We start from the raw sequence: 12,529 nt of genomic DNA on the forward strand, positions 1-12,529 counted from the left end.
ATTGATAACTTAGCAGGCTAGGTGCATTATAGGTATCATTTCATAGGATTTTTACCTCATTTGATATCTTATTAGATAAGCGTAAGTAGCTCATTACACTCAGGAAGAAACTAAGGCTTAGAGAGATTAAGCATAACTTGTTTGTGTAACTCAAACAAAGTCACACAAAAAGGCGATTGTGTTTGACTTGTTTGGGAAACAATCAGTTTGGTTGGCTTCTCACAGGGCATTCCAGAGAGTGAGATACAGAGTTAGGCATTCATTCATTCAACAGTAATTTATTGAGGGCCTTCTTTGTAGTAGTAAAGGACAATGAAATATGAGGGTGACACAGAGGTGCTTTAGGAGTGAGGAGGGAGCCTGGATCAGTGTGGGGAGGTAAGGAAGGCCAGTTAAGCAAAGGCCTTGCAGGTCATATTACGGAACTTCGCAAGCAACGAAGCACTACTGTGGTTTTTGGTTTTTTTTTTTTAAGTCAGGTTTATTGAGATCTAATTTACACATAATAAAATTAACTCTTTTTAAATGCACATTTCCATGAGTTTTGACAAATGCATATTTTAGGTAGCCACCACTACAACCAAGAACATTTCCATCATGCAAAAATGTTCCCTTGTTCTCTTCTCCTGCCATCCACAGCAAGAACTGAACTGTTTTTTGTCCCTCTAATTTTGTCTTTTCCATATCACATAAATGGAATCACATAGCATATTTTTGCTAGACGTCTGCTTTCTTAAGCTTCACAAAATACTTTTAAGTTCCATATATGTTGTGCGTATCAGTGGCTCATACCTTTTATTACTGAGTAGTATTCCATATAATGCTATATCATAGTTAGTTTATCCACTTACCTGCTGACGGACACTTGGGTTATTTCTAGTTTTTGGCTATTATAAATAAAGCTGCTATGAACATTCACATAGAGGTCTTAATGTGGACCAATACTTTCATTTCTCTTGGGAAGATATCTAAGCTTAGAATTATTGGGTCAAATGGTTAAGTGTATGTTTAACCTTGTAAGATACTGACAAACTGTTTTTCAGGTGGATGTACCATTTTACACTCCCACCAGCAAGGTACAATCAGTGGCTCCACATTCTCATCAATGCTTAGTATTGCCAATCTATTGAATTATATAGATTATAGTATGTGCATAATGCCATCTCACTGTGTTTAAAATTGAATTTTTCGAATGAATAATGATGTGGAGCATGGTTTCATGTGCTGACTGGCCATCTGTATATCTTCTTTGTTACTGTGTCTGTTCAAATCATTTGCCCGATTTATATTGGGTAGTTTGTCTTTTTATTATTGCGTTGTAAGATCTTCTTTCTTCCCTTCCATTGATCTACCTATCTTTATACTAATCCTCCAACTCTGTTCATTTTTTATTTGTTGTGGCTATCTAAGGTCCTTTGTATTGTCACAGAAATTTAAAATTCAGCTTGTTAATTTCTACCAAGAAAACCAAAATCGCCGGCTGGAATTTTGATTAGGGTTGAGTCTATTGACCAGTTTGGGGAGAACTACCATCTTAACCATGTTAGGTCCTCTGATCCATGAATACATATTTCTGCATTTCTTTATTTTTAATTTTTTTACAAAAATATTTTTTAGTTTTTATCATATAGGTCTTTCACAAATTTTATTAAGTACAACCCTAAGTAGTTCTTGTTTTTGACACTATTATAATGGTTTTGCTTTATTTAAGTTTCCAATATTTCACATATATTATAAACACATGTTGTTATAATTTATTTTTGAATACTGACCTCATATCATGTGACTTTGCTAAATTCACTTATTATAGTACCTTTTCTCAGCCACCTTAGAATTTTCTACTGGTCTTATTGAACTGGCTATGACCTCCGGCCCAATACTGAATACAAATAGTGGGTGAGAACATCCTTCCCTTGTTTTGATCTAGTGGGAAAGCATTCAGTCTTTCACCATTAAGTAGAAAGTCAGCTGTATGTTTTTTGTAGATAGGATTTATTACACTGAGTTTAATTTCTAGTTTACTGAGAGTTTTATTATGAATATATGTTGAATTTTTCAACTGTTTTTCTTATGTCTATTAAAATATCATACATGTTTTTTCTTTTTTAATCTGTTGATATGGTATATTACATTGATAGATATTTTTGAATATTAAACCAACTCTGCATCCTTGGGATAAACACCTCTTGCTTATGATGTAATCCTCCTAGATTTGATTTGACAACTTTTAAAGGTAATATTAATATTGCACCTATGTTTATGGTGGATATTGATCTGTAATTTTATCTCTTGTAATTGATACTGTTATCAGGGCGATGAAATCTCATAAAATGAGGTGTAAAGTATTACCTACTCTTCTATTTCTAGAAGACTGAGTATAATTGGTGTTAGTTTTTCCTTAAATATTGGGTAGAAATATTAAATCATTTTTTAACATCAATCAACTCTTAAGTAAATTAAGTCTATTATTTTTCTTTGTGCTAAGGATGAAAAAAATCTAGACTTTGAATAATGGACTGTTTTGAAGTCTGTTCATAAGTATGAGTAGTGTTTTTTAAAAATATGTAAACATTTAATATATGCAAACATAAACAATGAACTTTTTCTTATTCCTCTTTAAGCTTGGACTGTGACTCTTTATGACAGTCATATCATAAAAGAAGTATTCTGGTTTTTCAAATGTTGGTGTATACAACAATAACTAAAGAATATAGTTTATAGGTTCTCCCTTTACCAACATGACAAATAATCAGCCTATACTCAACACTTCAATTCCCCTGGCACCTTAGGAAGAGCTTCTAGACTAAAATCTATAGCCCAGGCCATGGCTACTCTCCTGTCTTACCTGGCTTGCTCATTCTATTCCTTCACCTCGCCTTTCACCTTTAGCATAAACTTGGACCCGCCATACACATTGTACCTTCATGTCAGCATGGTCCCTCCAGCAACCTGTTAGTTTACTTGTACCTGTTATTTAAACAACATACGAACCACAAATGCCAATTCTAGGCTCCTCTGTTGCCAAGTTATGTCAGAATGGTATAGAAACTGAATCAAAGTCTCCTATAAAGACATGGATCATCTGACTCTTGACTGGCATTTTCTTGCAGTAAGTAAGCTAAGAACAGCAACAAAAAAAGTAATATCTTTAAGAAATAAGAATGAGCAGGAAGTAAGGCATATAAATGAATATATTAAAAATTGAGCACTCTTGCCTTTTGTCTTTTATTTTTATTTATTTTTTATTTTTATTTATTTTATTATGTTATGTTAGTCACCATACAGTACATCATTAGTTTTTGACATAGTGTTCCATGATTCATTGTTTGCGTGTAACACCTTTTTGTCTTTTAATATAAAGAACTATGAGTGTTTTATGAATTATTACTTAACTCTTACCAAAGTTAAAATAATGTTGCCTAGGAGGAAAGTATATTTAAAGTTGTCCTAACAAGACAAAAAGAATCTCAATACATACATATATGCAGATATACTTTAAACATGGTTAAAATGCGATTCAAATAAAATTTATGATCATTAAATTCTAAATTTATTTTCTTATTCCTTGAAATCTAGCCATTATTAGATAGGTTGCTTATCTTAGTTTTAGGTAAATAACATTTTATTTATAATCAATGTCTAAAGTTAAGTCTATAAATTAGCAATACTGTTTAAGATGATACAATTAATTTTGTAAAAGCACAAGATTTTTTCTCCATCATTCATTTACAAAACTGAGCATGATTTAAAAAATTATTACATGAATAAAATGAATAACACAGTAGTAAGGGAAAGGCATAGATCAGGTTGGGAACTTCTGTTTTCCAGAAGTTTTCAGGGATTCTTGCTTCAAAATTAAACCAGAATCTCAATTCTAAGAAAAAAAGTTTCTTTTACAGTTTTGGAAGTTACTGCTATTTTTTTTAATACAATTTTTGCCAAATCAAAGACACAAAACAAATAGATAAACTCAAAGTTTACTGCTTTAATTATTAAATAAGCCAAACCAAAGCTTGCTGGTTTAATTATTATATAGCATTTGTTAAATTAAAGAAGATATTCAAGTCAAGGCCATATAATCACTAAAGAATTATGCTTAGATGCAATATCCTTTTCCTTTTCAAAACCTAAGAAATGCAAGCTATACATTTTTCACTATTTTCAAGAACAAAATAAAAATTAGAATCTTATGAATCTTATGTTAAATTTAGTACCAAACACAAATACACACTGGCTTTTATGCATATTCATTAATATTATATCCTATATGCTTTCAAAAGAGGGATAAAGGTTTATTTTAGGCAAATGATTAATGTATTTCAAAGGATCACTCAAATTCCATAATTTAAAAAAGTCTTTCTTATTTGCTTTATAGTTCAATTCATATTTTAATAATTTAAAATCCAATTATTATTGCCAAGATATTATAGGCAATTTTACATCCCATTAACCTTGCTTTGTTTTAATTATAAAGATCCTTTGTTAGATTCCTTTAAATGATCCAGTTTATAATTTCAGCCTGTCCTAGGGAGTACTTTAATTCAGCTGCACATTCATCAACTGTTTTTGTCCTGTTAATTGTAGACAACTGCACAATTGCTTTCTCTAGCTATGATTGATGAATTATATCCATGAGTATAGCTGGTAAGTAGGATAAACATTTATAACAATTTCCACTTAAAGATTTTTAACTTCATTCCCACAAGGACAAATTAAAGACTGATACTCTAACGACCAAGAGAAAGTGCTTTTTATATGTTTCATTTTAAATTATTAGAAAAAGTTAAGAAAAAGGCTGTATATCCATGCAAATGAGATAGAAGAGTGTGTAAAGAATCTAATTTGTGCTTAACACACAGTAGGTCTCAACAAATAGAAGAAGCCAGATAAATGGAGTAATGTGTCTTTACTGTAACTACATCCCAACTATCTCAATATGATACTTTTTTGATCTGAAACTCCCAAATTCAAATTTATGAAAGAGAAAGGTCTAAATTGAAAGGAAATGAAACAAACTAGAGGTGAGAGTCAGCAAAACTCTGAATATACGTTATAAGTAATGACAACAACAACAAAACTCCCATTTTTAAAAGCCTATGTTGCAGAAGTTATAATAAATGTCATATATTATTTCCAACCTTCAGAGAAAATGGGCAAGAAAGGTGTTATGCTCTTCTACAGATGTGAAACTATGTCAGAGGGAGATTATGTTACATGCCTAGAGTCTGACAGCTTATCAATACAAGAACTGATATTTGAACTGCATACAAATGATACACATATGCGATGTGTTGTAATAGGCACTGTGGAAAGAGCCCTACAAAACACACGGTGACGAAACAGGCCCTGACACTGCGGTATGGGAAGTATACACCAGAGGAACTGGAAGGTGCTATGAGAACATGGGAAGGCACCTAATCCGGACTAGTGATGGGGGTGGGGTTGGCACTCAGTGAAGACGTTATTTTCATTGAAGTATGAGAAATGAGTGTCTTAAAGCAAATGCCCATCTTCTCTGTATTGTGGACTGCTGGGGAAAACATTCCAGTATCAAGGACAGCAGTCTCTATCTGGTCCTCCAACATCTGGGCCAGATGCCTAAGGTTCCTGTCTTTTCTCTCCCCTGCTCTTCTACACTGGCTATTTTCAATATTCTCCTCTCTTCTCAAATATGGCACCCACCTCTCCAAATTTTCTTCATTTTCAGTAAATGGTCCTTTCTGTCACTTCATAGAGAAAATAGAAGGTATCATCAAAAACCCCTCTGAGTCCTGCCACCAATATAACTGTCTGCCCCCTTTCTCAGTGCTTTTCCACAGGGACCAACCCCCATACCTCTGTCTCACCCCTCTCAGAGTATTCAGTGACCATTTAAAAAATACTCAAGTCCTTCTTCCCTTCCAAAAAATACCCCACTACCCCAAAACTCACCTCCAGCAATCACCCTATCTTTCCTCTTCTTGGCCAAATTCCTTAGAGTTGCTGTATGTGTGGACTATACTCATCTTCTACTCATTCCTCAGCTCAGAACAACCTAGCTCCTGGCCCCAGTTCTCTCATTAAATCACCACTTTCTCACAATCATTCCCTGAATTATCTGCTCCTGCTGTACCCTCGACTTTGGCACATTTATTATATCAGTAATTGTAAGACTGTTGTCCCCATGAGACTGCAAGGTCTCTTGTAGCAGGGCCTGGGTCTATACCCAGCATCTTTAGCACACAGGTACTCACCAGTGTACCTGTGAATGAAATCAACATTGACAGTCTCATCACTGAATCCAGTGGTCCCTTTCATCCTAGCTTAAAAACCCTTTTGTTGCCTGTTCATTCTGTCTCAAACACTCTCGTAACCATTCTTTCCTTAATTCCTTCAATACTTGTGATTGTGAACTACGTGTTGGATATTATTCCAGAAACCAGGAGTATATCAGTAAAGAGGACACAAATTCTTAAGGAAAAGAATCACACCATTCCGTTGGCCCAGAATTTTATTCCTCTATTTTTTTTTCCTTTCACCTATATGTTCTAACCATCTCTCAGTTCTCAGTGAAGATGGCATTCTATTTGGATACACTTTTTTTTGAACCTCCTGGTTTTTTTTTTTTTTTAATTTTATAGACTATTTTTAGAGCTATTTTAGGTTCACAGTAACCGTGAGTAGAAGATACAGAGATTTCCCAGATATCCCTTCCTCACATACAGGCCCACCCCCATTATCAACATCCCCTACCAGAGCGGTACACTTGGTACAAATGATGAACCTACCCTAATATAGTATTATCACCTAAGGTCCATAAGTTTACATTAGAGCTCACTCTTGGTGTTGTACATTCTATGGGTTTCGACAAATGTATAATGACATGTATCCACTATTATAGTATCAAACAGAGTAGATTCACTGGCCTAAAAATCCTCTGTGCTCTGCCTGTTTATGCCTTCCTCCTCCCTAATCCCTGGCAACTACTAATCTTTTTACTGTCTCCATAGTCTTGCCTTTTCAAGAATGTCATATAGTTGGAATCATACAATAGGTAGCCTTTTCAGACTGGCTTCTTCTACCTAGTAATATGCAATTAAGGTTTCTCCATGTATTTTCATGGCTTGACAGCTCATTTATTTTTATTGTTTATTTTGTAAAGATTTTACTTATTTATTGGACAGAGAGAGAGGGGGGGAGCAAGAGAGCACAGGCAGGGGAACAGCAGACGGACAGGGAGAAGCAGGTTCTCCACTGAGCAGAGAGCCCGATGTGGGGCTCAATCCCAGGACCCTGAGATCATGACCCGAGCTGAAGGCAGACGCTTAACTGACTGAGCCACCCAGGTACCCAGAGAGCTCATTTCTTATTATCACTAGATAATAAATATTCCATTGTCTGGTTGTACTACATAAATAAATGGGTATCTGCTTATCCATTCATCTACTGAAGGACATCTTGGTTGCTTCCACGTTTTGGCAATTATGAATAAAGTAGCTATCAACATCTGTGTGCAGGTTTTTATGCAAACATAAGTTTCAAATCTTTTGAGTAGATATAAGGGAGAACGATTGCTAGATCTGTAGTAAGAATATGTTAAGTTTTGTAAAAAACTACCAACCTATTTTGCAAAGTGGCTGTACCATTCATATTCTTACCACCAGTGAATGAGAGTTCCTGTAGCTCTACATCCTGGTCAGCACTTGGTGTTGTCAGTGCTCCAGATTTTGGCCATTCTAATAGGTGTGTAGTAGTATCTCATTGTTTTGATTTGCATTTTCCTGATGACTTACGATGACTGGCATCTTTTCCTAAGCTTATTTGCCATATGTAGCTCTTCTTTGCTGAGGTGTCTGTTAAGGTCTTCGGTTCATTTTTTAAACCAGGTTGTTTATTTTCTTTTTGTTGAATTTTAAGAGTTCTTTGTATATTTTAGAGAACAGTCCTTTATCAGAAGTGGCTTTTGCAAATATTTTCTCCCAGTCTGTGGCTTGTCTTTTCATTCTCTTGACACTGACTTTTGTAGAACAGAAGTCTTTAATTTTAATTTAGTCCAGACTATCAACTCTTTCTTTCATGGATCATGTCTTTGGTTATTGTATCTAAACAGTCATCACCAAACCCAAGGTCATCTAGATTTTCTCCTATGCTATCTTCCATACATTTTATAGTTTTGCATTTTACATTCAGATCTCTGATCCATTCTGAGTTAATTTTTGTGAAAAGTATAAGATCTCTATCTAGATTTATTTTTTTGCATGTGGATGTCCAGCACTATTCAATGAAAAGGCCATCTTTGTTCTATTGTATTGGTTTTTCTTGGATACATTTTTTGAAAACCCTGACAGTCCTACCACCTGGAGAATAGACCCTATCAGTCTAGAGTAAGTGCCCTGTCTTCTACTTGTATTAATAGCTATACCACCTCTATCACGGCACCTTTATACTAGTGCATGTGTTATTCTAATTTTGCCTTTCCCCCAAAATTCAGAACCATGTGTGTCTCATTCACTTCTCTAGTCCCACCTCCTATAATAGGATGTAGTATGTAGTAAATACTGAACAGACATTTGCTGTATTAATGCACACAAGATCTGTTCTTTTATATTTATAGCTAGTCATGTTTCAATTTTTGTTCCCAAATAATCTTTATTGGAGGAGCAACTGGTATGAAAAATGAAAACAAAAATCTAGAATGGCACAAAGAACATTATGGTGAGCATTTTGAAGGTTTCTATAATTCCAACTCTTTTCCTAAAACAAAATAAAATGAACTCCAAACTCTATCACTGAACAATAAAATAGTTATCAGGACTAAAACCTCTGGTATTAGCAAATTTTTCCCCTTCCCTGTTCTAAGACAATAGCTATAATCTTAAGTGCTGAAGATTCAATTATATTAACTCTTCAGAGAGTTACTGATGACAAGATAATTTTTGTTTTTTCCTTCACAGTTGAAACTAATTGACAAAATTAGCATGTATGTGAATTGAGAGATTTTTATAATTGATATGAAAATGAATAGTCTGGGCAACATTTTTTTTCTATTTTTCATTGCCTTAAGATGGATAATAATTATTATCAATTCTTAACACAACAAAGTTTTATAAGAACTACAGTATGTTACTATGTAAAATTAGTATTTATGTTATAAGAGAAAACTGGTATTTTCCTGCATCTTTTGCTTTGCAGCGAATGTAAAATTTAATTTAACTTTTAGAGATGTGTTATTATGACTAAAAATAATTCATAGAATATGTAAATGAAAAATATATAATAAAATGAATTATAAAAACAGAAGTTATGTCTCTGAATTATTATAATAAACTGATGGGAAAAAACTATTACTAAAAAGGAATACTAAACTGCATTTATTTTTTTTAAATGGGTTTCATTACCATATATAAACTAATTTTCAAGGAATATATTGTAAAATATTCTTTCATGACACTTCCCTGGATAAAGAGTTTTATATACAGTAAGCATTATTCCCTTATCATCAATTTAGTTAAATATAGTTTCAAATAAGAAATAAATAGATCATGCCAAATATTCAGTCGCTATTTTCCAAAGAATACACTGTATCATAGAAAAAACATTGTAAAGGATGCAGGTTGTTGGCTGACAGAAGCTATACATCTCAAAATGGTGACACTTAACATCTGTCTCAATGTATCCACTGCCAATAAAGTATTGGAAAAATCACAGTGAACAATTGTTTATCCTAAAGTGATTAATACAATAATGAGCTCAAACACAAATTTACTTACAGCATCATTTTAACAGTGGGATATATGAATTCCTAACCTGACTGTTCTACTCCCCATGTTTAACATTCTTCACATTTTCAGTTGGGTATCCAAGAGCATGGTATGTTCAGATAAAACTACTTCTCATGAACTGAGATGGGCTGAGGGAGTGAACACTGAGCAAGGCTTTGAAAACAGATGGAGTGGCAGATGGAACTGCAGGCTGGGTTCACTTGATCTGTGTTAAACAACTTTAGTACCCAGTAGGATGGGGCTTAAATCTCACAAAAACCTTATAAAGTTTGTTCCTTTAGTTCATAGATGCTTTTCCCCACTCTAAAATAAATATGATTTATATCTTAAACTTTGTTCCTTTTAAGTTTAATTACCTCTGTGATAAATTATTTAACTCAAAGTATATTTTCTTATTCATTTTTAGAACAGATGGTAGGAGAGCAGTTGCCTAGCGGAATAAAATGTACACGGACTAATTGTCTAAAAATTGTAAAATTAATTACCTTCCTTCATTGATGAGTTCAATAAATGCAAGTCCTGCATTCTTCTGAATAGAATTCTGCCATTCCTAAAAGGAGAAACCAAACCAAGTATAAGAAAAATGAGCATGTAAACAAAAGTAACATCTGGTTTAAGGATCATGTTGATGTTGTTAACAACTTCCATGTGATATCATTTCTAAATCTTTTAAAAATATTTTTAACAAGTGTTATTTTGTAAGAAATCCAAATCTTAAAAGTAGCTCTGTATCACTTAGTTTATAAGGTGCTTTTGAATTCCCAGTAAATCTCAGGCTTGATGCAGACAGATAGAAAATGAGACACAGGTACAGAAGGTTCTCAGCACAAAGCTTCCTTCCAAAAGAAACCAAATAACTAGTCATGCAACTATACAAGCACTAGCAACATTTGGAAAGAAAACATTAGGCCTGAAAATAGAGATTTTTTCATTGAGACTGTAAAACAAAAATCAGAAATATATACAATATTTAAATTGATTTGAAATTAAATGTTCTAGTTACACGTGCATTCCAAGTGACTGAGAAGTATGTAGAAAAAAAAGGTTACAAGTGAATTCTTTTGAATTTGAAAAAAAGGGGGGGGAGAAAACAATATTAAAACTATATCCGAATGTAACCTCTCTTTGCTAATTTAGATTAGAATATATTTATGAATTTGGCAGTTCCACAGTGTCATCATTATAAATTTGTGATTGTTACATAGTGTTTTGGATTAGGAAAGCATATTGCTTATTTTGTACTCTTCCAGTGGCATATTTAGAATATGCCTTAACCATTTTTTTTGAAGGGGTATTGGTTTATTCTAGTGATTTAAATTTTTTGCTTTTTAAAAAAAATTAAATTTTATTATGTTATGTTAATCACCATGCATTACATCATTATTTTTTGATGTAGTGTTCCATGATTCATTGTTTGCATATAACACCCAGTGCTCCATTCAGTACACGCACTCTTTAGTTTTTGATATACTGTTCCATGATTCATTGTTTGCGTATAACACCCAGTGCTCCATGCAGTACGTACCCTCTTTAATACCCTTCCCCAGGCTAACCCATCCCCCCACCCCCATCCCCCTAGAACCCTCAGTTTGTTTCTCAGGGTCCATAGTCTCTCATGGTCCATCTCCCCCTCTGATTTTTTGCTTTTTTATATAGCTGGTAAATTGCGTTTTTTGAATTAAAAATCACATCCCTTTCAATAGTACTATAAATAAATGCTTCGTTAATACATTTCATAAAAAATCCCTATTGATCCCTCATATCACTCATCTATAGATTTTTTTTCTCCATGATTTTCCTACTATTAAGTTGCTCTACACCGAGGTAGTCAGCTGACTTGCCACAAATTCAGCTTCACAAAAAACAGTCTCCATGTCAACCTTTCCCTCTACTCTTGATCATATTGCCTTTTTAAAGCTTTGCATATATACAGGGAATAAATGTGGTCCCCAAAAGTAGGTACTTGGCTTGTAAATATTTTCTGCTCGAAGTAAATCTGTGAAGAATTACAGAAGAATGCATCATGAATCTACATTTCCCCACCAGGAGAATCAACAACTTGGGAAAAGAGATGTGGAAGCCTGGGGACAGTAATGATCTTATAAAGGGCTAAATGGTTCTATGGTTTGCTAAATGGTTTTAGCAAAGCCACTTCAAGCTATCATACATAACCTTTAACGAAAATTCATCTAAATGACAAGATCATTATTGCATTTTACAGTGCTTATTAAAACTTTAAAATCATTTCTATTGAAAATAATTACAGGGAACTCTTTTTCTTATATTTTAATAAAATGGTTTATATTACCATCCTTTTATATATATTGTATATTCCCATTATATATCCTATATTTATTGCAAACCAATATACCACAAAATGTGCAAATTTCTCAGGAATGCTTGACATTTATTGTGATATCAGCTGAAAGAGAAAACTGACTCTTATATAACAAGAACCATGACACTCTGAAGAATAAATTCTTACAGACAACTTCTTAAACATGATTTTCTTTATGATACTGTTTGTACACCAAGGCTCTTTTATCAGCAGAAACTTTAATATGCACGGGATTTTTCAAGAAGATATTTCAAAGTACATATTCAGGTATGACATATGCATCCCAAATTATACTGTGTCTAAAAGATCATAGAGTAAAATGTTTTGAAAACTCTGTTCAGATCAAAGATCAAACAAAAGATATCTGTGAGGTGCCTCAGCCCATGAGACACTAATTTGCAATCTTTGATAAAGGAACAGCAGAAATAAA

General features: G+C 33.5%; 1 protein-coding gene across 9 annotated transcripts in view; it reads right to left on the reverse strand.

The window, feature by feature from the left end:
* The window catches only part of NBEA (neurobeachin), a 680,995-nt gene that overhangs the window by 315,601 nt on the left and 352,865 nt on the right, over positions 1 to 12,529 (reverse strand). For all 9 annotated transcript variants that reach the window (XM_064586204.1, XM_054506303.2, XM_064586203.1 and 6 more), the window contains one exon: positions 10,247 to 10,311. In XM_064586204.1, the coding sequence (XP_064442274.1) occupies positions 10,247 to 10,311 (65 nt within the window). The remainder of the gene's footprint in view (positions 1 to 10,246; positions 10,312 to 12,529) is intronic.

Source organism: Mirounga angustirostris, unplaced genomic scaffold, assembly GCF_029215605.1.
Source record: "Mirounga angustirostris isolate CCGP_5_RB_7025 unplaced genomic scaffold, mMirAng1.0.hap1 SCAF_3, whole genome shotgun sequence".
Classification (NCBI taxonomy): Eukaryota; Metazoa; Chordata; class Mammalia; order Carnivora; family Phocidae; genus Mirounga; species Mirounga angustirostris.